We start from the raw sequence: 25,008 nt of genomic DNA, 5'->3' as shown, positions 1-25,008 counted from the left end.
CAAGTTGAGTGCTATACATGGTCAGTGCTATACATGGTCAGGGCTGAACAAGTTGAGTGCTATACATGGTCAGGGCTGAACAAGTTGAGTGCTATACATGGTCAGTGCTATACATGGTCAGTGCTATACATGGTCAGGGCTGAACAAGTTGAGTACTATACATGGTCAGGGCTGAGCAAGTTGAGTGCTATACATGGTCAGGGCTGAACAAGTTGAGTGCTATACGTGGCTACTCAAGTTCAAGGCTATACAGGGCCAGGACCCAGAGTCACGAAACAGTTACGCAAGCACTTACGAACGTGTACATCTTTGACGGCTTTGGTTACATTTATTAAACAGTTTACAAGCATGAAAACTTCCCAATCATCTGTTATTATTGTTATGAACAGCTTCCTGGTGCTTCGGAGTTCATCAACTGTTTAATAATTGTAAACAAAGTCGCCAAAGATTGAGAAAAGATGTACAGGTTCGTAAGGTCGTGCGTAACTGCTTCGTGAATCTGGCCCCAGGACTACACAAGCTATGGGCTAGGCATATAGATAAGCTTTACTGTAGTGCATCATTTCTCTCGTTAACTGACGAGGCAAATGAAAACTTCCGTTCTGAAAATGATGAGGTCTTGCCCAACTGTTCCTCACTGAATGCGTGTAAGATCCTCTGTCCTGTGTGACAGTCAATACCAGCATTATCCTCACTCTTAATAAGACCTAATTGAATGCCTCAGAATAGGCAAAATTGTAATTAATCTTTGTCAATAAAGATACCAATAATAAACTAAAATTTGAAACCATGAGCGTGTACCAACTCCCACAAGTTAAGGTTACCTAAATGGCTTCCTCGCTTTGGAGGATTCTGCAATTAAATATAAAATTATGTTCGTAAATTGTAAAAAGAGAAGATGGTTATCTTTGCGGCCATAACAGTTATGAGAGCAGGTAACCTCGTAGGATTTCAAGGAGCTTATTATCGGTAAATAATCCCCTCCCCACCCCACCCCCATTCCTACCTGCTGTTATCCAAGGAAGATTCTAACTTTTGCGAGAAGTTGAAGTATTGTGTTGCTGCTTACGTAAGTCTTGCGCCGTCTCGGGTAGTTTGTGCCTGATGAGAGAGTAGTTGTTGTAATTTTTGTTTTCTTGAATTCTTGATTTCCTGTTCATTCGTCTTTCTTCATTCGGTTTCCTGTTCATTATTTCTAGTTATTTTATAATCATGTCTTCTTTCTTTCTTTCTTTCACGTTCGCTCTCTCTCTCTCACAGGACCTGCTGCTCCTTGAGGAACAGGAGGGATCAGTCAATTTCAAGTTCGGCATTCTCTACATGAAGGCTGGCCAGACCTCAGACGACGACATCCTCAGTAATGGTAAGATGCTCTTATAAGGAGGAGGAGGAGAAGGAGAGGGAGAGGGAGAAGGTTTGGAGCGAGAAAAGAAAGGTGTATGGAGAAAGTGAGAGAGAGAGAGAGAGAGAGAGAGAGAGAGAGAGAGAGAGAGAGAGAGAGAGAGAGAGAGAGAGAGAGAGAGAGTGAGAGAGAGAGAGAGAGAGAGAGAGAGAGAGAGAGAGAGAGAGAGAGAGAGAGAGAGAGAGCCATGGAAACTGGATAAATGATGAGAGTAAATTAAATATCAAAAGATATATGAAATCTCAAAGTTTTAACGAAAACATGCAACAGTTTTTTTAAATATATTAAATCAAACTACATTTTCAACTTGACCTAACTTATCTAAACCTAACCGCTCCAAACATACCCTATCTTATATAAACCAAATCGAATCGAATCTAACCTCACTTAACTTATCCTAACCAAATATAATCAAATGAAATCTAACCAAACTGAGCCTAGCCTAAACTAACCTAACCAAACCTAATTAACCACTAAAAAAAAGTTAAGTTGTTTCAGAACATTGCGCTTAATGCTATGATAACTAACAAGTGTATTCATGCAACTGGATATTAACTTAACAGTGAAGGTCTTCTAGAATCATAAACTGCCTTGGCAATGTCAAACTCAAACCACGTAATTTTAAAGAAACTAAAAAAAAAAAATCCTAATGAATCATCATTAATTAAAAAGAAACTCCTCACAAAACATCCTAACTTGTAATAAACTAAAATTTTCTATGCTGGACTGTCACCCAAAAAAAAATTTTTTTGACATCTTCAAGTATTATCATTAATCATTGGTTTAATTTTTGTCAAAAATCAGCGGAGCCGCTAAAGTGCTAGAGCGCTATAAGTCCCAGACAAACAGACAATTAATAATTGTGACCGCTTCACAATACTTGAAATCCGCATTGCTGATAAAATATCGATGTCGATTTCTCTCACGAAATTATTTCTGATCTTTCAAACACCCTGGCTAATGTTTTAAGCATAAAAACAACATAAATATATTCGGCAAAGTTCTTTGATCAAAATCACAACACATTTTCTTTCCTGCGCAAATTTGGGATGTGAAAATACCAAGAGTGATAAAATAAAATAAAGAAAAATCCCATATAACCACAGCCTTCTTGAACAACAGTGAAACTTGATAGTAGTTTTAATTGTCTTGGGGAAAAGGGAGGTATATATATATAGGTGTATATATATATATATATATATATATATATATATATATATATATATATATATATATATATATATATATATATATATATATATATATATATATATATATATATATATATATATATAACGATTTTTGTAATGGTTTCCAATAAAAATTATACTATATTTGCCCTACACTGTATATATGTATGTATGTATTATCATGATATAATATCCTTCCTCGCAAATATTGTACATAGTCGTACACTCTGGCCGAAACGTACACACACACACACACACACACACACACACACACACACACACACACACACACACACACACACACACACACACACACACACACAAATACTACCAGAGACCCCACCATCAGTTTTGCTGGTAATTCACCAAGACAGTGAGGTTCCAGACTTGGCTTAGTGTGGTTTACATCGGCTTAGCGTGGCTTAGTATGGCTTTCATCGGCTTTGTTTAACACGGCAGCCAAAGTTTGGGTTTAAAAAAAATATATATATATAAAAATTGTGGTGATCCAGTTTCTCCAAACTTATCGCGGAGTTTTGACCAGGATTAGGTGTGATGAGGGATAAGCCCTTTTGGCTCTGTGTTTCCATACAGGCGAGGTGAGTATTAAGCAACCTCGCTTGTGTAGAGATGCAATGGCAAAAGGGCACATGCGCCACCCCATGCGTCTGTTTTTGGCTGCGTTGGTAAGTCTTATTATACTGGAAACATTTGGGTATTGTATTATATTGATTTATGCTTCTATGTATGTGTATATATATATATATATATATATATATATATATATATATATATATATATATATATATATATATATATATATATGTACAAATATGATTTATATATGTATATGAATGTATATATGTACGTACGAATATGAATGTATACATAAATCTTTTAACAATATAGTCTGGAAATATTGGGAGATTTAATCTAACTGCAAATTGATCTATTAAGACATCTCAGTTGTTTTTGTTACTTAAAATAATGTAAGAGTTCACGAATAATAAGAGTGAGGACCCCCTTGAGATGTATAGTTAGTGTTATCTCCACACCCAGCAGTAATCCCAGACTGTAACTGTAACTTATTGTAACGTCTGGTGTTCCCTGACTGTAAGGCGAGACGAAGATCATGCTCCCAGGAAAACAGTCTATTATGAGGCTTCAGATGAGTTGTGGAAGAGGGGGGGGGGGGGAACCTGGTGGAAGAGGGAAACCTGATGGAAGGGGAAGAACCTGTAGCAGGCGAGAATATGTGTGCAACTTCTGTTCCTAAGCTCTTTTTTTAAAGTGTCAAGAATAATTCTATTGGTTTATTTTTATAGTGGAGAGTCAATCTGTTTTTTTTAGATATATCAACACTTGAGGTTGATGGTCAACTTAATCGTGGTTGATGGTCAACTTAATCGTGGTTGATGTTGAGTAATTTTTGTCTCTGGTGTATGGGATTGGGTGCGTGTGTTACGCTTCTGGGAGGCTGGGACACCGAGGGAGGCACACAGTTGAGAGGCGGGACCAAAGAGCCAGAGCTCAACCACCCTGCAAGCACAACTAGGTAAGTACTCTAATGGTATCTTGGTCGTCTGATATTATTCAGTCAGGTCTCCTTGATCATCTGTTAAATATATTATTATTTTGTAACTTTTCTGTGATGTATGTTGTCTCGATTTGGGTTTAAATTATGAATGGAAGATCACAGGAAGATGAAGCATGTAAAGTGAGGGTGGCTAAGGATATATATGCAGTCTAACTTCATAGTGGAACATTAAAAGTTGTCGCTTACTGTGTCAACACCGCGCACATTTGGGGTACATTTGCCAACAGAATCGTTAATTAATCGAGGCTTCCAGCTCAGCTGCTCTTCAAACAACCAGTTCTCTTGATTATCCCAACGTACAAAATTCAAACCTCCTAACCTAACCGGGAACGTGCGTACCCAACCAACCCACCGAACCTAATCTATCGTGGCATAGAAAAAGTGGGTATTGTGACCTGATATTTTTCAGAGTATATTCCGCATTTGGTACGTTGGAGGGCCATAACGTGCCAAACGCGACCTATTAGTCGAGAAGACAGGATGGATCACCGCACTAAACAAAGGCCGTGAGGTCATCAACTAGGCGATCTAGTCGGGAACCGGGCCGCGGGGACTTTGAACCCCGAAACCACTGCAAGATATGGATGGCACATGAGCTGGTAGATTTCGCTCTAAAAAGCTGTACCCAAGGTACTCCACACAGTCATTCTTGTGCATAATAGAAGGAGTTGCATTCCGTGCACACCATTGGTCAAACCCGCCCGATTCCTCGTTCAACCTGTCCCCAAAGGATGTAATTGTCTCTTGTTCAATACATGAAGTTACTTCAGCCGGGCAGACACGTGCTAGAGCCGACTGGTGTGATAACTCCTTTCTCAAGGAGGGCAAGTTCAGTTAATTAAGAGAGAGAGAGAATTATCAGGGGGAAAGCGCCAAGCTATTATGACTATATAGCACTGGGAAGGGGGTCAGGATAAGGATTTGGGATGGGACGGGGGAAAGGAATGGTCCCCAACCACTTGTGGACGGTCGGGGATTGAACGCCGACCTGCTTGAAGCGAGACCGTCGCTCTACCGTCCACCCCCAAGTGGTTGGACAAAGAACTTAAGTCGGAGCGACTATATTAAACCATCGCATGACGATAAGAGTATTTTTGAAGACCTTAAAAACCTAGGTTTAGGACGCTGATTTTAAGGCCGAGCAATATAAGTTTGTGTTGTTTTATCACAGACATCTGTTCTGCCTTATATCATATAAGACAGCTACTGTAATTATGTTCTGGTCCTAAGCATTTACGATATTCTGGTCCCAATCATATTTGCAATAGTTTATTGCAGATGAAGATCATCTTCACACATGTTTTAACTGAATGCCGGGAAGACAGACAGACTGATCCATTTATTACTGTTAACTAGAGTTTTTTTCCTCTTATATATATATTGACGTGATTTGTGCGGTCTTGTCTAGATCACCAGGGAACTTGTTCTGTGACTCCGACAGGTTACTTGTAACACTGTCTACTAGCCTTGTAACACTTGACAGGTTGTCATGCAACATTGACAGGTTGCAAAGGAACGCTAGTGATTGGCAGAACGTGTTAGTGTCTTCATTCCTTGTGGTTCGGTCATTACTGGTGAAAGGCGATTTTAAAAGCTCTTTTGAAAAGTTCTGTACGTCTGAAAGTCATTATCACTCAATTCAATTTCTTTATTATGCACCCCATACCCATCCCATGGACGGTGGTGTAAAGGGTTACAGAGGCACATAATCGGTTCAGGAACTGAAGCCTCTAGTTCGTTTAGCTAAGCAAATAACAATCTTTTGACGCTAGTTACACAATTATTAATGTTATTATTAATACATGTACACATACTCATACATGTACATATATATACACATACATATATGCATACACATTACACATACAAAATCAATCACCTACACAAATTCACATATCAATAATCTTTTGTGTAACAAGTGATTCAACAAGAGGCTCACAACAGTCACTATACAAGGCACTTTACATCTATGGTGAGTCACACAGTTACTAGTCTTGCTGTACACACACCCAGCTGGGCGGCAGCTTTACAGTCATGTGCATGCATTACCTACAGTCAGCAAATTTTGGATACTTCACTAAGGTTTCGGGCAGCACATCATTATGAATGAAGTACTTACACATTTCTGGGACACCATTGATGGTGTTATCTCTGAATTCCGCGATTTTTTTCACATTCCAGCATATAATGAATCAAAGTATGCGAATAGTTCTGCTGACAGAGTTTACATTTAGTCAAATCTACATCAGCAGATGTTACAAATTCCCAGAGATACTTGTAGCCGAGCCTAAGCCTAGCAGCGGTAACATCTAGAAGTCTGCTAATGTTATTGGATGACCCATAGACGTTATCACTCAAGATGACGGTGTTGGCCAAAGTCTTCTCCTGTAATGTGAAACTAAAGCTTTTCCAGTACGGTGACACTAATACACCCACTGTACGGTGACACTCATACACCCACCGTACGGTGACACTAATACACCCACCGTACGGTGACACTCATACACCCACCGTACGGTGACACTAATGCACCCACCGTACGGTGACACTAATGCACTCACCGTACGGTGACACTAATACACCCACCGTACGGTGACACTCATACACCCACCGTACGGTGACACTAATACACCCACCGTACGGTGACACTCATACACCCACCGTACGGTGACACTAATGCACCCACCGTACGGTGACACTAATACACCCACCGTATGGTGACACTAATACACCCACTGTACGGTGACACTCATACACCCACCGTACGGTGACACTAATACACCCACCGTACGGTGACACTAATACACCCACTGTACGGTGACACTAATACACCCACCGTACGGTGACACTCATACACCCACCGTACGGTGACACTCATACACCCACCGTACGGTGACACTAATGCACTCACCGTACAGTGAAAATATTTCGTCATATTAGCACGTTGGTCAGAACATGATGTGCAAATATAAACGTATATATATTATTTATCCCGTAGAAATCATTTCAGTCATAAAATTAAATATGGAAATTCGGTCAAATCATGAAACGAAAAACCGGCCATTTGTGCCTTTGATGTTAAGTCAACCATCAAATGACCGTAATGCGCTTAAAATCTGTTTGAAAGAAATATAAAAATGTAACCATTGAAAAAGAAAACGGCAGCGCTTCCGGATTACTATGTATGGCGATTTATGTATTATCCGGGTTTGCTGCCCCGGGGGTTGGGTTTGGGGGGGTGTGGGGGGGTTTTGGTCGATGGAATGAGGTTGGGTTTGGGGTGTGTGTGGGGGGGTTTAGTCATTGGGAAGGGGTTGGGTTTTGATGCAGATGTTAGCTTTCGTGGGAGGAAGGAAGATTTTAAGGTTTTGGGTGAAAGAGAGATGGCATTTTTGTCTTTTGTAATTTATGAATGGTAAGTGGTGTTTAAATAATGTTTACTAGGCTCTTTATTGTTTTAAATAACGTTTTATATATTTACTTTTTAAGGCTGGATATATTGTCTTCCTCATACTGCAGGTTCTTTATTGTCTGTGTCGAGGTTTCCATAAACATGGGGGATGTGGTCACCCGTCCAAATACTGCCTAACTAGCGATGCTTAACCTGAGTGGGCCGAGCACAGCACATGCAACGAATTAACTCGCTATAAAGATTTATAAGCTCGCGATATATATTATAGCCTGCAGATGAAGAGTGACAGAAAATTAGAATTTTGGGTATAACAAAAAAATAATCAGGGCTCGAACCCACGTCCATCGGGACTCGAACTCGTGTACATCAGGGCTTCTGAAATGTCGAACGGATGGGGTTATTGACGACAAGCGGGCTTAGAAGCACGTTATAAAGGTTCTGAGTGCCTGAAAGATCGCAGGGAGGCTTCGATTCCTTACAGAGAAGGTAGCTTGTTCTCGCAAGTGCTGGGGACGGGGGGGGGGGGGGGAGGTAGTTAATCCTTTTATGGGTCAAATTAGTCTTTGATTAGCGAGGTTCTTTAAGAGTGTCCGATTGTCACTATCAGGATATCGTACGTCTTGCAGTCTACAGCTTTCATTTTGTGCTCTCCTCTTTGTTATCTCTCTCTCTCTCTCTCTCTCTCTCTCTCTCTCTCTCTCTCTCTCTCTCTCTCTCTCTCTCTCTCTCTCTCTCTCTCTCTCTCTCTCTCTCTCTCTCTCTCTGGTATTAGTAAAGAGACAATATTAGACGACATTTCTTCCTTTTGATTTGCGACATCATTCTTGGGATTCTTACGAAAGTTGATCGTTCTCGTGTTCCCGTTTCTCCTCTTTTTTTGGCATCTTATAAATTTTCCCAAACTTCTTCAGTTCTTCAGTTATTTGCATTTACTTTTTTTCAGTGTTGTTTATTGTTAGGTTTTGTCGTTTATTCGTCTAATTCTCCTTTCTTCGTGAAAGATTCTCATCACTCGGTCAATACTGTCTGCACCTTTTTCCGTCTCCACTCAACCCTGTCTGCCGCCCCGTCCACGCGATCCACGTCAGTCCCCGTCCACGCTTCCCGTCTTCCTTCGCCACCTCCCGTCTCCTGTCTCCCCGTCTCAAGACAGCCTACGCCTCCCCCTTCAACTCCCTCCCACGCTGGTATCGGCGAGCTTCGAGACATCGCAGCCAGCGGTATACGCCAGTCGGGAGAAGTTTTGATAAGAAATGTAAATGCCTTTTTCCGGGTGGCTGCATCGTGGCTTTGGCAAACGTTAATCTCTATATCTACCATTGGTGTTTGTTTCTTCTCTCCCTTTGGGACTGTACCTGTGTGTGTCTCTCTCTCTCTCTCTCTCTCTCTCTCTCTCTCTCTCTCTCTCTCTCTCTCTCTCTCTCTCTCTCTCTCTCTCTCTCTCTCTCTCTCTCTCTCTCTCTCTCTCTCTCTTCCTCCTTTTATTCTGTCTCTTTTGGTTCTTTGTCACCGTCTGTGTGTTTGTGTGATACAGCGGGAGAAATGTTGTGTGTGTTGACTAAGACGAAGCCGGGGCTGGCTGGAGGGAAGAGGACGAGGAGAGGCAGGCTCGGAGAACCGTATCATTAACATGATAAAGACACCCCACACTGACGGCCGGGACTCGAACCCACAAAACTTCCTACTGCAGCTGTGTATGTCTTTTTTTCTGTCTGTCTGTCTGCCTGGCTGTCTGTCTGTTACTGTTTGTCAGTCAGTTGCTGTCTCGATGTGTGTGTGTGTGTGTGTGTGTGTGTGTGTGTGTGTGTGTGTGTGTGTGTATTCATCTAATTCACCTTATATGTGCTTGAGAGGGTTGAGCTTTGTTCTTTCGGTTCGCCTCTCAACTATCAATCAACTGTTAGTAACTACTACTATTCCCTTCCCCTCCCCCCCCCCCACACACACACGCAGAAAGGCACCCGTAGCAGCTGTCTAACTCCCAGGTACCTTCTCGCTGTTAGGTAACAGGGGCATCAGGGTGAAAGAAACTCTGCCCATTTTGTTTCTCGCCGACGCCATGTGCGTGTGTGTGTACCTGTGTCTGTGTGCGTCTCTCTCTCTCTCTCTCTCTCTCTCTCTCTCTCTCTCTCTCTCTCTCTCTCTCTCTCTCTCTCTCTCTCTCTCGGAATGCAACATTTATAGACAAAGGAAAGGAAAGGAACTAGTAGGTAAAACCACCAAACCATTACGGCTATATAGCACGGGGAATTAAGGGGCCAGGATAAAGATTTTGGATGGGACGGGGGAAAGGAATGGTGCCTAACCACCTGGACGGTCGGGGATTGAACGCCGACCTGCATGAAGCAAGACCGTCGCTCTGCCGTCCAGTCCAAGTGGCTGGAAAAAGATAGCAACTGTCAACAGCATTAACAGAAGCTGTTATTTGTGTCATTGAAAAAAAGGGCAATATACATTTACTAATCCAATGAGAGGAAATGATGGTTACCTTGAGGTTATCTTGAAATGATTTCGGGACCTTTTTAGTGTCCCCGCGGCCCGGTCCTCAACCAGGCCTCCACTCCCAGGAAGCAGCCCGTGACAGCTGACTAACACCCAGGTACCTATTTTACTGCTAGGTAACAGGGGCATAGGGTGAAAGAAACTCTGCCCAATGTTTCTCGCCGGCGCCTGGGATCGAACCCAGGACCACAGGATCACAAGTCCAGCGTGCTGTCCGCTCGGCCGACCGGCTCCAATGGTAGGGAAGAATAATGAAAAGTAAGAAAAAAAGAGCGAGAAGAGAGGAATAATTAATACAGAAATCTTGCAGAAAGCAACAGGGTTTTTTTTTTGCTGAAATATTTTAGAACCACATTTTGGAATCTGCTCGACATGAAAGGCCCCGTTGGGCGAGTCGTCAGCCACTGCTTCTTCACTTAGTCTCGCCACTTGAGCACACGACTCCATAAACTAGAAATGTTGCTTGGGGAAAGGTTGACTTTACAAGAGTCATACGTGTGTGTGTGTCTCATAGCGGTGCCGCTACACACGCGGGAAAAAGATCCGCTGTGATCAAATATGTTGTTGATTCTTTGCATCTTCGTTGCACTGGAAATAAGATCAGTTGTAGAGTTAATATTTTGAGTCATATGGGCCTATGTCTTAGTGAAAAAAATGATGGACATCTTAAGGGGGAACTGAGAGGTTCAAAGGGGTGTTTGCTTGTTGATACTTATGTAGTTCGTTGTCTTGTTAATTCGTCAGCTATTCAGTGGTCGCTGCCTGCAATGGAGAAATGAGGAGAGATGTAGATTGGGTGAGGTCGGGTTGGTAAGGGGCCAGAGAGGTTAGGGGGATTGTAAAAGGCATTATTTTTTAATTAATATAATTATTTAGTAGCGAATTTTCCTTGGCACTATTAAGTGATGGTGTATAGTGCCAAGAGTTTAAGGGCCCCTAAATATTCTGAAACTGTAATCAGGAAAGGCAATTAGGAATCCTGTCGCAGTGAGTCGCATCTCCACCCTGCACGATAGAAGTGCAAAACGATACTTGAGGAACAGTTTAGCTCGCTCAAGCAGTTTAGCTCAGTTTCTTGAGGATGCACTTCTCTCCTGGATGACCTGCCCCTCCCCCGCCCCCCCCATATTTTGTTCGAATGCAGGATAAGGTAGATTATCGAGCAAGATATGGTTCACCTCTTGACTCATTCTGATTGGTTGGCAGGTTCATCAGAGCCTTCAACACTGAAGAGATGTAGGTGAGCTTTATATGTACAAGGTCACTATTCTCACAGGTTGCTCACCTGATCCAGTTTCACGCTCAATTACAACACAAGACGCTCAACCATCATTAAGGCATCACAGCATCAGTGATCATTCCTCGATTAACTGCCGTAGAAATCATAAAAGTAGAAATACAAGTACCCGTGAAATCGGCTCAGGTTTTACCCATTACTTTAATGTGATTGTAACAACAAAACGCTAAATATAGTTTAAAACTAATAACAATTAGTAATTACCTCGTGAAACAGACACAAAACAAGTTCCTATGGTTATTAATGTAATGAGTTGATGAAGGATAACTTGAAGCTTTTGGCTTCAAGTTTCTTCAGTTTCAAGTTTCTTTTATGAACATTAATGCCGTTTTAATTAAACTCTGGTATTACTTTAGAGAGAGAGAGAGAGAGAGAGAGAGAGAGAGAGAGAGAGAGAGAGAGAGAGAGAGAGAGTGTGTGTGTGTGTGACAGAGAGAGAGAGAGAGAGTGAGAGAGAGAGAGAGAGAGAGAGAGAGAGAGAGAGAGAGAGTGTGTCTGTGTGTGTGACAGAGAGAGAGAGAGAGAGAGAGAGAGAGAGAGAGAGAGTGTGTCTGTGTGTGTGACAGAGAGAGAGAGAGAGAGAGAGAGAGAGACAGGGAGAGAGAGAGAGAGAGAGAGAGAGAGAGAGAGAGAGAGAGAGAGAGAGAGAGAGAGAGAGAGAGAGGGAGGGAGAGAGAGAGAGAGAGAGAGAGAGAGAGAGAGAGAGAGAGAGAGAGAGAGAGAGAGAGAGAGAGAGAGAGAGAGAGAGAGAGAGAGAGAGTGTGTGTCTGTGTGACAGAGAGAGCGAAAGAGAGAGAGAGAGAGAGAGAGAGAGAGAGAGAGAGAGAGAGAGAGAGAGAGAGAGAGAGAGAGAGAGAGAGAGAGAGAGAGAGAGAGAGTGTGTCTGTGTGTGTGACAGAGAGAGCGAAAGAGAGAGAGAGAGAGAGAGAGAGAGAGAGAGAGAGAGAGAGAGAGAGAGAGAGAGAGAGAGAGAGAGAGAGAGAGAAAGAGAGAGAGAGTGTGTGTGTCTGTGTGTGTGACAGAGAGAGAGAGAGAGAGAGAGAGAGAGAGAGAGAGAGAGAGAGAGAGAGAGAGAGAGAGAGAGAGAGAGAGAGAGAGAGAGAGAGAGAGAGAGAGGGAGGAAGAGGGAGGCAGAAATAGCTAGATACATAGCGTGTGTATTTGTCGTGTGGTGGTAAATTGTTTCTCTCGCTGCCTTTCCCGTATTTACGGCTCAATAAATCTAAGAAATTACCAGCAAGACGACACTGGGGGATGGATGCGTGAGGCTCCTCCCTCCTGTGTAACACACTGCCAGGAACATTGTACTAAAAACTCTTCTAACAGGAGATGAGTCTCTCTCTATCTCTCTCTCTCTCACACACACTCTCTCTCTCTCTCTCTCTCTCTCTCTCTCTCTCTCTCTCTCTCTCTCTCTCTCTCTCTCTCTCTCTCTCTCTCTCTCTCTCTCTCTCTCTCTCTCTCTCTGCTTTCCATCTCTGGAAGTTTATAGCTCCATAAATATGAAATTGTATTTGAAATGTATTGTGTATTATTCAGAAATGTGACTTTATAGTAACAGTAAATAGTGAAGCACTTTTATGAGTGTGGGGACCCCCGCAGTCACTGCTGCTGCTGCTGCTGCTGCTGCTGGCTGTTTCTGCTGCTCTCCTGCTGCTTGCCTCACTGGCTCTCGCTCGCATCTCACGTCTGAAACTCCTGCAGGCCGGAGATAACAGCTCGCTTTATCACTTTAAGGAATAACAGTAAACAGCTTCAAGCATTGATGCCTCGCTATAACATGATGCAAACATTAATTAATAAAGTCACACACACATCTTCTGTCATCGACTTTTTTCCCTTCAGAGCTGCTGCGGCCTTGCTAAACTTTGTTTAAGGTTTTAATACGGAATAAAACACGGAAAGTGTTGGCCTTTACTAGACAATAAGGCCGGCCGAGCATCGACTGCTCGGCCGGCGTCTGCTCGGCTTCAACAACACCAGCACCAGCAGGATCGTGAAGAACAAGAAATCATGTGCTTGCGACTTCAATTATCGTGGAATAAATCAAGCAGGGAACCACGAGGACGCCAAGGAAGGGAAGGGGGGGGGTTGTACCTGTTTTGCTTCGTCTCAAGCAAAATAGGACAAAAAAATTATAGAATTTTTAGCAATTTATTTGCTCGAAATTTTCAACGTAGCGTTATTGACCACGAAACGTTGATGTTTTGTATTATTGAAATTGACCAAATGGGAATATATATATATATATATATATATATATATATATATATATATATATATATATATATATATATATATATATATATATATATAAGACTCCGCTCCAATATAGAAGCATCAAGAAATATGGACCAATAGGCTTTCTACAAACACTTCTATTCAATATCCATTATTTCGTGTTCTGTCTTGTGTTGATACTTTTAATACCCTATTAATATCCTCTAATGCCACATCATCCTTCCCACCTCACTCAAATATATATATATATATATATATATATATATATATATATATATATATATATTATATATATATATATATATATATATATATATATATATATTAAGAGCAACTTAAATATAGAATCTAACCTAATCTAACCTTCCATGGCAGTGCTAGACCTAATGCATCCTATCTTAGTACACATATATGTACTAATATAGTACATATATGTCTGCTATACTAGGCCTAAGAATGTTTAAGTTTGGTTTTATCTTAATTTTTTTCCGGATTATAAAATTAAAAGTACAAAAGTAAAAAGCTTTTTTGGAGGGATCCATCACTACATGTTGGTACTTTCCACCAAATAGTTAGTATAAGTAATATCAGTTCTGGAGGCTGGCTTGCACAGAACTTTTAAACAACCGTTGATTAAAGTAAATAATGTAGCCTAACTAAATTCTATATTTCACGCCACGGTCACAGGAATTTAAGGGTGCCTCACGTCCAGTATAAGAGGAGATCATCACGTCCAGTATAAGAGGAGATCATCACGTCCAGTATAAGAGGAGATCATCACGTCCAGTATAAGAGGAGATCATCACGTCCAGTATAAGAGGAGATCATCACGTCCAGTATAAGAGGAGATCATCACGTCCAGTATAAGAGGAGATCATCACGTCCAGTATAAGAGGAGATCATCACGTCCAGTATAAGAGGAGATCATCACGTGGAGTATAAGACCTCTTCAAGTCGAGTATAAGGGATCATGACGTCTTTGAGTGAACCAACGTCGCCATGAAATTTATAGCTGAAACTTGCGTAAAAAACTATAATAATCTTTGATGGACACATTAGCTTGAGTACCTCAATAAAACTTGACACTTGAGTTCGGCAATGTTATATGCCGCCGAGGACGAGGCTGGCAGTCTAAACTACTGCCACCAGCGGCAGTTGTGGTAGTAATCAGAGTAGAATCTGCAGTTGTGGTAGCAATGTCTGAATAGTAGAATTGGAGTCAAATAATTGGACGAGTAGAAAGCTTCGTGTCTCGCTTGTGTTCCATCCCTCCGTTCCATTCCTCCCGTGATAGTGAAGCTGCTGGAAATGTATAGTAGCAGTATTAATGGAATATTAAGATTAGTAGTACACTATTAATAATTGTGAGAACGGTAGAGATGGAAGGAGGGAGAGCGAATGATACAAGGAGGAGGGAAGAGTGGTAGAAGGAGGGGGAGTTACGGCAAGAGAATCAACAATAGTTTTATTATTATAATTAAGTACAATAAGAAGTAAGTGGTAACACTACACTACACTACTATAGCTCAGTCAATTAAGGCAGCGTCTGGGATGCTCTCGGACGTAGGTTCGAGTCGTCGACACGGCCCTTGTGGATTTGTTCATAAGTGGTAATACCAGCAGCAGCAATATTAGTAGTATTACTAGTAGCAGCAGGAGACTCAGCTGCATTAAGTGCAGCAATAGATAAAGCTGCTTCTAAAAGCCTCGTTACCTCGTCACAGCACATAGGGTCCAGGCAGCAACACTAAACGGAATATGAATGTAACATTCTTACAGCTACAGTATAGCGAGACTTCTAGGCCGGATACCTCTGAACAACGCCTCCAAGAACCATTCTTATTATTATTATTAACATCTTTATTGACAAAATTAATTACAATTTTGCCTAATCTGAGAATTTTGATAGTCTTATTAAATTGAGGTTAATGCTAGTATTCACTGTCACGCAGGACAGAGGGTCATACATAAGACAATAGGTCTAAACTGTAGGCTGAAGCACATATATATCATGGTTACAATCAATGTTTTAATGTGTGAATATGTGACAACAACTTTCTATTGTGCACTGCCACACAAGGGCAGGGATGGGTTCATAAGTGATGCAGCTTAGAGTATAAATAGAAATTGTTCTTCATTCTTTAAAATGGACAAGCAAATTTTGGGTAAATTGTTAGGATGTCGTCCAGAACACCTGAGTCAATAAAATAGTTACACAGTTGGTGGTACAATAGGCCAGGAGGTCTAAAGTCCTTTACGGTTTCACATTCATCAATATAGTGTTCTAGTGAGTGCATTAAAGGTTTATCACAGAGTTTACAATCTGAATATTCTGGTAGTGGCTCAGCCTCACTAACCTGCCAGATGTGTCTATAGCCAAGGCGAATTCGCGCAATTACTACATCACATTGCCTGGTCCGGTTACTGTGCTGACCATACAAATACCTATTATTACAGAACTTGTCATAACTTTTAATACTGCAGCTTTCAGGTCTCTGTGCATTTCTTAGTTCTTCTAAATCTGAATTAATTTCTTTAATTTGTATGTTTCTAATAACTGCATTAGATAGTCCAAAGTCATAATCAATGTTTTCTTTCCTGCAAGCCTCATTGGCCAATTGATCTACAAAGTCATGTTTTTCAACTCCAACATGGGATGGGATCCACACAAATTTTATACAAGAATTATTATCATTGGCAAAAATTACATTCCATTTAATATTACAAGCTACTTCCGACATACATTGTGATGGGTTATTTAAGGACTGCAGAGCACTTTTAGAGTCACAGAAAATAACTCCACCACCATTGAGCTTAAGGTATTCAGTGGCTAGATAAATACCCAATAGCTCGGTCTGTGTCGTGCTTGCCCAGTTGTTCAATCTCTGTGTACTAGTCATGATCATTTCATTCCCTTTATACACTGCACATGCACAACCTGTTCTACCAGTGCCTAACTGCACAGAGCCATCAGTAAAGGCATAGGATTCAGTCGGTTTGAGAATTTGAAGATGACTGTCAATAGCTTCTAATGTTATACATCTCAAAATGTCAGTGTTATACATTTGTTTTACACTGATGGGAGTATAATGCAGAGAGACCTCCACATCTTTCCAAGGGGGAATATAGTGAACAGTTTTATCAGGGTTAAGAGATACATTCAGTTTCTGAAGATTATAGGCACAACAACTGAGCCACACACTGTAGGGAGCTTTTTGCGGCGGATTGAGGGAACAGTCAGAATTGTTTAGAATGGATCTCAATTTAATTTGAATAGAGCTGGGGGGACCATTATTTTTCAAAGTTTTGGCGCAAAACATAGTACTAAGTAGAACTATTCTTTCGTAAATGGAAGGTAAGTTTAGTTCCTTTCTCATGTTAACAATTCTGACAGTTCTAGGACAACCCAGGATGATGCGCATGGCATCATTCTGTATTACATCTAGGCCTTGTAATTGTTTAGGAGAAAAATTAAGAAGATGCAAGGCATAATAATCAACAACAGATCGTATAAAGGCAATATAAAAACTACGAGCATATTTTATGTTAATGCCAAATCCTTTGCCAACAAGAGTTCTGAGAGGTTTAAGACGCTCAACAAGTTTTTTACGCAGGTTGCTGATGAGATTTGTATCATTAACCTCGACTCCAAGATATTTATAAGACTCACAAGTCTCCACGGGCACTCCATTAATAGTATAGTTAGCATGGAGAGAATGGGGAATAAGAACCCTTGTTTTATCAACAGAGATTATGAGGCCACATTCTACTACTTTCTTGGAGAATGCATCAAGTAACATTTGTAGCCAAGAACCATTCTGACAACATCCGCTGTCACCATTGTCAGAAGGATTCAACCGTCACCATCGTTCTTTATGACTGCCACCCGTCACCATCACAACCAAATCACCATATCACTACATGATCACCACCCACAATTCACTGATACAACACCAAAAACCTCAGCCCCACACACCACCACCACCACCACTACCCACCACCCCCACCCCCACCCCCACCAGCATCACCACCCACCATCACCCACCACCCACCACCATCACTACCCACCACCCCCACCACCACCAGCATCACCACCACCACCCACCACCATCACCAGAGTTACAGGCTAAGAACTGTCGCTTCAAACTGTATATGATTATGGAGATAAGACCGGCTTTAAGCCCCCTCCCCCCCTCCACTCCCCCCTCCCCCCCTGCCCCCAGGCTGCAAGACAACAGAAGTAACAGAATAATATTTGAGCTCGGCAGGTTGGTGCAGGATCTGACTCTTTGTCCACCCATTACTCTTCCACCAAAGAGAATCTAATTCTTTTAATGAGGATCAGACACCATGAGAGTGATTGTTGGAACGTTCGTGGCACGCATTCGAGCTTCCGTTTATAGACACTTAATGTTTTAATAGAAATTGTAGTGTTTTTTGGACATGAAACTAAATTGTGTGCTTAGGCTGTTTAGACTGATGTCGGATTTGCCACATGGAGAGAGGGTTCTAGTAGTCATATGATGTTGTCTGGAAGGTTATGTTGTGGTGTAGCCTGGATGGCTATGTGGTGTAGCCTGGATGGCTATGTGGTGTAGCCTGGATGGCTATGTGGTGTAGCCTGGATGGCTATGTGGTGTAGCCTGGATGGCTATGTGGTGTAGCCTGGATGGCCATGTGGTGTAGCCTGGATGGCTATGTGGTGTAGCCTGGATGGCCATACGTGGTCGCCGGGAGCAGGACTTCCATTATTCTGGTTCGCTGCATCACAAACTAAGTTAGTTGTGCTTCGGGTATGTCAGTATTCATGTATACATGGCAACGTACATTCCCGACATGTATTCATACGTATATTCCCCGGATTTATGCGACACATAATACAAAGAACATTTATGCATTCCTACGTCTTCTGTATACATCATTCATATATAAATTCATGTGTTATTGAGCTACTCAAAATACATGTAGACTCTCGTCGAATGTATGTCATACATTCATACATATTTTGGATAAATTAGTGCCCCCAAATGTAACAATCACGTATGCACTAACGCAAACACACATACACGCGCGCGCACGCACGCACGCACACACACACACACACACACAACACCTGTTGATTGACGGTTGAGAGGCGGGACCAAAGAGCCAGAGCTCAACCCCCGCAAGCACAACTAGGTGAGTACAACTAGGTGAGTACACACACACACACACACACACACACACACAGGTTACGAGGACAGACTACGGGAATTAAACCTCACTTCGCTGGAAGACAGAAGAGTTAGGGGGAGACATGATCACCACATTCAAGATTCTCAAGGGAATTGATAGGGTAGATAAAGCCAGGCTATTTAACACAAGGGGCACACGCACAAGGGGACACAGGTGGAAACTGAGCGCCCAAATGAGCCACAGAGATATTAGAAAGAACTTGTTTAGTGTCAGAGTGGTTGACAAATGGAATGCATTAGGAAGTGATGTGGTGGAGGCTGACTCCATACACAGTTTCAAGTGTAGATATGATAGAGCCCAATACGCTCAGGAATCTGTACACCTGTTGATTGACGGTTGAGAGGTGGGACCAAAGAGCCAGAGCTCAAACCCCGCAAACACAACTAGGTGAGTACACACACACACACACACACACACAAACACACACACACACACACACACACACACACACACACACACACACACACACACACACACACACACACACACACACTCCAATAGTGACGGAGGAACTATTATATAAAATTATATATAATATCCACACTATATATAAATGTCAACATTGAGACACCAACCGATCACACATACCATGCAAAAAGCTGAAGAAACTAATGAATTAATGCATGGTTTATGCCTTAAAAATATTCTGTAATTATACAATTGAATGACGGAAAAGGAAGAGAGGGAAGACTGCATATTAATGTGTGGGAAACTATGTGGCACATTCCCACATATGAGGCATAGGTACAGACCAAAGAACCAGGACACAGCAACTGGCAAAATATTCAGTTCGGTGGAAACTTCCATATAAATAACGAGGAACATTGGAGACAAATCATTGTATTTTTGTCTCCAAGAATGCCGTGAGATCCTTGCTTTTCCTTGATGTACATGTTGGGTGTTTGTGTGTGTGATGGGCGCATGTGCTGCGTACTTATGTATGCGTGCAATGGGTAGGTAGCTAATATTTCTTCAGCTTGAGGATTTTGCAGAGTCGAATTTTATTAAGAAATGGCCTTTCTCATAATTGTTATTTTTACGATTGAGTATAGAGTTCAGCTGCTTCATGTAACCGATTGAAGTTATCTTTAGTGTGTATATGTGTGTGTGTGTGTGTGTGTGTGTGTGTGTGTGTGAGGGAGAGAATTTATACACCTATTGTATGTTTTTATATGCGCTACTATATTCAAACGTCATGCCTTTCACACTGACTTCCTCAAAAACAAAAAGCCCCGACTTAAATGCCTCTTGTCATATCTCCTGAAATTGTGACTGGCACTATTTTCAGTTACTACTTTCTCGAATACTTCATTCCATTCCCCTGCTACTCTAAAGGTACTAAAAATATGGAAGTGAGGTGTAGTTAATACATTACTATAGTTAATGGTCTTATTGATTTACAAGCACGTAACGGGAGAGCGTGTTAGCTGATGCACTTATATATATCTCGTGAGTTAAGTGTCCTCCAGTCAGCGGGTTTATCCTAATATTTTTTTTTATCTTATCCAACATTTCCTATTCCTCCTCCTCCTCCTCCTCCTCCCACTACTATTCCTTCTGACCTCCACTATCACTATAACCACTAACTACCACCATCTCCACAGTTCCCAACTGCTAGCTACCACCATCACTACACACTGGGCCACCACCACTAGCCTCACCATCACCCACCATCACTACAACTAACCATTACTAACCACCGGCACCACCAGAACAATTACCAATCTCCATACTCACTTGTTTATTTCACAGTAAGAGATTAGGACAGCTTTGTTGGGCTGACCTGGGTTATCACCTCACATGTCAACTACCTACAGGAGATTACACTTTCGTTGGGTAGAGAGAGAGAGAAGGGGAAGAGAGGGAGGTTGGGAGACAGGAAAAAAAAGAGTTGAATGAGAATAAGGGATGGAAAGGGGGAAGAGGATGATAGATGGTAAATGGTAGTGGAAAGGAGAGGGAATAAGGAATAATGAAAAGGGAAGAAATTATCACACACTTTACATGGATATGGAGTTTTAATGGGTTGGTGCATTTTTATACTCTCTAACACACACACACACACACACACACACACACACACACACACACACACACACACACAAATAAATAGATAAAGGTAGATAAAGACAGTCTATTTAACACAAGGGGAACACGCACAAGGGGACACAGGTGGAAACTGAGTGCCCAAATGAGCCACAGAGATATTAGAAAGAACTTTTTTAGTGTCAGAGTGGTTGACAAATGGAATGCATTAGGAAGTGATGTGGTGGAGGCTGACTCCATACACAGTTTCAAGTGTAGATATGACAGAGCCCGATAGGCTCATGAATCTGTACACCTGTTGATTGACGGTTGAGAGGCGGGACCAAAGAGCCAGAGCTCAACCCCCGCAAACACAACTAGGTGAGTACAACTAGGTTGTACACACACACACACACCCACGCACACACACACACACACACACGCACACACACACACACACACACACACACACACACACACACACACACACACACACACACACACACACACGGGTGACAAGACTCGAGCAACACTCGCGGGTAAATACAAATCATTACAGTAAATCAATTTGTATCGCGTTTGATATCAAGATTCTTAAAAGTAACAGTTACATTAACACAATCTAGTAAGTAATTTGGGAACTTCATTGCAGCTTTTATGAAACCCGAGAATTAGAGTGTTCTGTATTTTGTATTTTTCTATAGTTTAAAACTGCTGAAAGTATTTCAATAATTTTGAAAGGATTTATTAATAAAAGTAATTTCTAATTGTGCTTTCCTCAGTTATGTTTGGCTTAGTAGTAAAAATGTACATATAAACTAATATTAACTTTTTCTCTGCATTCAAGTAAATTTTAAATTATTTTTAAATTATTAACTAACACACCTTAAAATTGTGTAGTTAAATTGATCAGTTTTCTTTGTGAATTGAATAAAAAGAGCTAACATTAATTTTTAATTAAAATATCTCTGGGTTCTTAATTTTTGGCACTAAAATTATCACATCATCAACATGTCGAAATCATGTGACTTAAGAGGGCTAAATTCTACTAAATAAATTTAGAAAAAAAAAGTGTCAAACAACACTGGACGACTTATTAAAACGTGGGTGGCAGTTTCCGTAGACTTATCCATTCTGTAAAATATGTTACGATCATATTCTTCTATACCCCTTACTATTCATACGCACCTTTCACCAAGAAAGGTAATGAGAATGTTTCTCTTCCTGAAGTTGTCACACTTGAAACAATTGCCTTTATGAAACCTAAAATCTTAGGAGCATTGTGTCTATTCCGGCATCTCAGATCAGTCGTCAAGAAGACGGACTGCATCAGCCTGTGTGAATTATAGAACTAATCTTGCACACAGCGTCAGTGTCAGGTAAGACAACTGGCTAAATTGTACACAAACAGATGTAGCTGCACTACAACTAGCTAGCAGCACACTAAAAACAGATATAGAGGGAATAATTTTCTGTGATTCAAAGTCTGCTCACGAAAATATAACCCATCATGATGACACAGACAGTGCAGCCAAATTTGCACGTAACAAGGATGAGTTTGAACTAAACAGGTTATTAAGACTATATTGTTCCAAACACACGTTTAATAGAAGAGGAATTATTGACTTTACAAAAGCTTGAAAACATCCGTATAAGAAGCTATGATTTGTTTCAACCACCCATGTATATGGGCAGCACAAAACATCGACCAGACTGTGCGACACAGTGGTTGCCAGGATCAGGATGAGCCACCGTTACCTGTGCCAGGTGATTACAGGTGACGACTCTCTCACTCCTGAGCACTCCAGGTACAACACACTCTGTGAACCTGCATGGGTCATGGTCTCACACACTACATTATTGAATGTCCAATCATTAGAACCTTTAGACGAGCCGGTGTGGGATGTAATGCCTCAGCATGAATACCCATCCTGCGAGGTAGGGATTCTTTAAGTGTCACATACATTGCTGTGTCGCACTATGTAACCTTTCGTATAGTCTAGGGTAGCTGCATAAATGTCTATGTACGTATATATAATAATACTAAACAATCATGTTTCTTTATTTTTAACAGTACATGCCAAAGCGATTGGGCTGTCAAGGTGGCCATGTGTACATTCTACGTTGAGTACCTGACCTATTCAGTCGCTATATTTATTTAGTTTCACCAATAAAACCATCTTCACTTACGAGGTGAAGAGGGCCACCACTGCTACAACTAGCGCCCTCTACCTACACACACTGACCACAGTAACCAGATATATTTATGTGAAAATGGAGCAGAAGGGCGAGATTAAGCCAGCGGGTTGCATGTATAAAATTGGATTGGGTACCAGCTCGGTGCTTCCCCAATTCCTAGTAGGTTTGGGCGGATTCCTGAGTGTAATTGTTTAGTAAATAACGGCCTATTTTAAGATGCGCGTCTGAGAGGAACCCATGACGCTAGTTCAATCCCACTATCCAGCTCGCAACTCTATCTCACCTTATCTACACCTTCCTGAAGCACCACCACCACTACCACTACTGTAACCACTATCTTGCCTCCCGTCTCCTCCCCCCCCCCCCTTCAGAAAAGAACCATCCCCACCACCACCATTTAATTCATAATTCGATTAGACCTTTTCTGTTTCTCACGAATAGAATTAAAAACGGCATAATAAATTCAAAGTTTTATTAATTGAATATGTGCTACGTCAGTGCTTGTCATGCGAAGCGACGGTCCTTCCGCTCCCAGGGACCAGCTATCGTCTGATGTAAATGTTAAATGTGTTAAATTTACACGTTAAAAAAAATAGAAAACAATTTGCCGAAATAATGTAAAATGATTTGCTTCTGTCATGAATTTATATGCGATTCAGACGAAGGATTTGGTCTAGGACTGTTGGGAAAACTTCAGACTGGTGCTGTTGTTGGTATAATAATAATCATAATATTATTATTATTACACAGAAAACACATTAACGTGATATATATCATTGGGAAAATCCACTGAGACTATATGTCGTTCGCGCCACCTATAATCCCAGTGGAATTTCTCATTATTATTATTTATACAGTGTATTGATATATGTAGAAATGCGAGGATTCTGTATTATTATTGTGTGTGTGTGTATTATTAACCATTTATAAGATTTTTAATAGTTGCAGTGACAGTATGTTTTGGCCTGTCATTTCTTGCTCAATTGTGCTTCGTTTGTGTACATATTCCGAATAATGAAAGCGTCGGAATTAACATATATATAATATATATTATATAATATTATATAGATATTTTTATTATTAATTTTTAGTGTTGATTATAAAAAAATTTAATTTACTTTATACTCTGGAACCTCACACTGGCAATGCAAACTAAATTATATAACCCAACTCATTCCCTCTAAATTGTCAAAGAAATCATAATTATAAGCATTCTTTATCACAGTTCCTACGAATTCGCCTCACCTTCTCACCAAACTGACGTAATTTTTTCTAATCGCCTAAAAATATGCTTATGTTAAACCTTTGTAACAACTGACATCTTCTACTTATGGCAGGAACACATATTATTTTCTGCCATGCATCCGGTTATTATTATTTTGATTCGCTATTTTTCTTGGAGTACCTCTCTTTCTTCCCTAGAAGTGACTCATTCTCTTCTCTGGGAGTGACTCATTCTCTTCTTTGGGAGTGACTCATTCTCTTCTTTGGGAGTGACTCATTCTCTTCTCTGGGAGTGACTCATTCTCTTCTCTGGGAGTGACTCATTCTCTTCTCTGCGAGTGCCTCACTCTCGTCTCTGGGAGTGCCTCACTCTCGTCTCTTGGAGTGCCTCATTGGGTTCGCGATCATCAGGAAATGTCTCTCTCAAGAGGTTATTCAAAGCTGGAGAATTACGAACCTTTCCAACCTGCCGCATCTGGACCTGAACTGCCTCGTGAAATCCTCCAAATGGTGTCTCACTCCCAGGAAATCATAGGATTTTCGCCCGTCCACGAATCCCGAGATGTAGCGAGGATTCTTATCCTCGGGAAATTTGAAGACTTCCTGGGCATCCTTCCCTTATGAGCAGTCTCGGACCTCTTCCTGTAATTAAGGCCACATGCTTGGGGAATTTCTGCGACATTA

General features: G+C 41.2%; 1 protein-coding gene across 1 annotated transcript in view; it reads left to right on the top strand.

The window, feature by feature from the left end:
- The window catches only part of LOC123745134 (GTPase-activating Rap/Ran-GAP domain-like protein 3), a 311,764-nt gene that overhangs the window by 99,909 nt on the left and 186,847 nt on the right, over positions 1-25,008 (top strand). Inside the window, exon 7 of the mRNA XM_069300473.1 lies at positions 1,261-1,363. Within this exon, the coding sequence (XP_069156574.1) occupies positions 1,261-1,363 (103 nt within the window). The remainder of the gene's footprint in view (positions 1-1,260; positions 1,364-25,008) is intronic.

Source organism: Procambarus clarkii, chromosome 44 (genome assembly GCF_040958095.1).
Source record: "Procambarus clarkii isolate CNS0578487 chromosome 44, FALCON_Pclarkii_2.0, whole genome shotgun sequence".
In the NCBI taxonomy this organism is placed as follows: Eukaryota; Metazoa; Arthropoda; class Malacostraca; order Decapoda; family Cambaridae; genus Procambarus; species Procambarus clarkii.
Note: the sequence above shows the minus strand (reverse complement) of the source record. Positions and strands in the feature narration are given on the sequence as shown.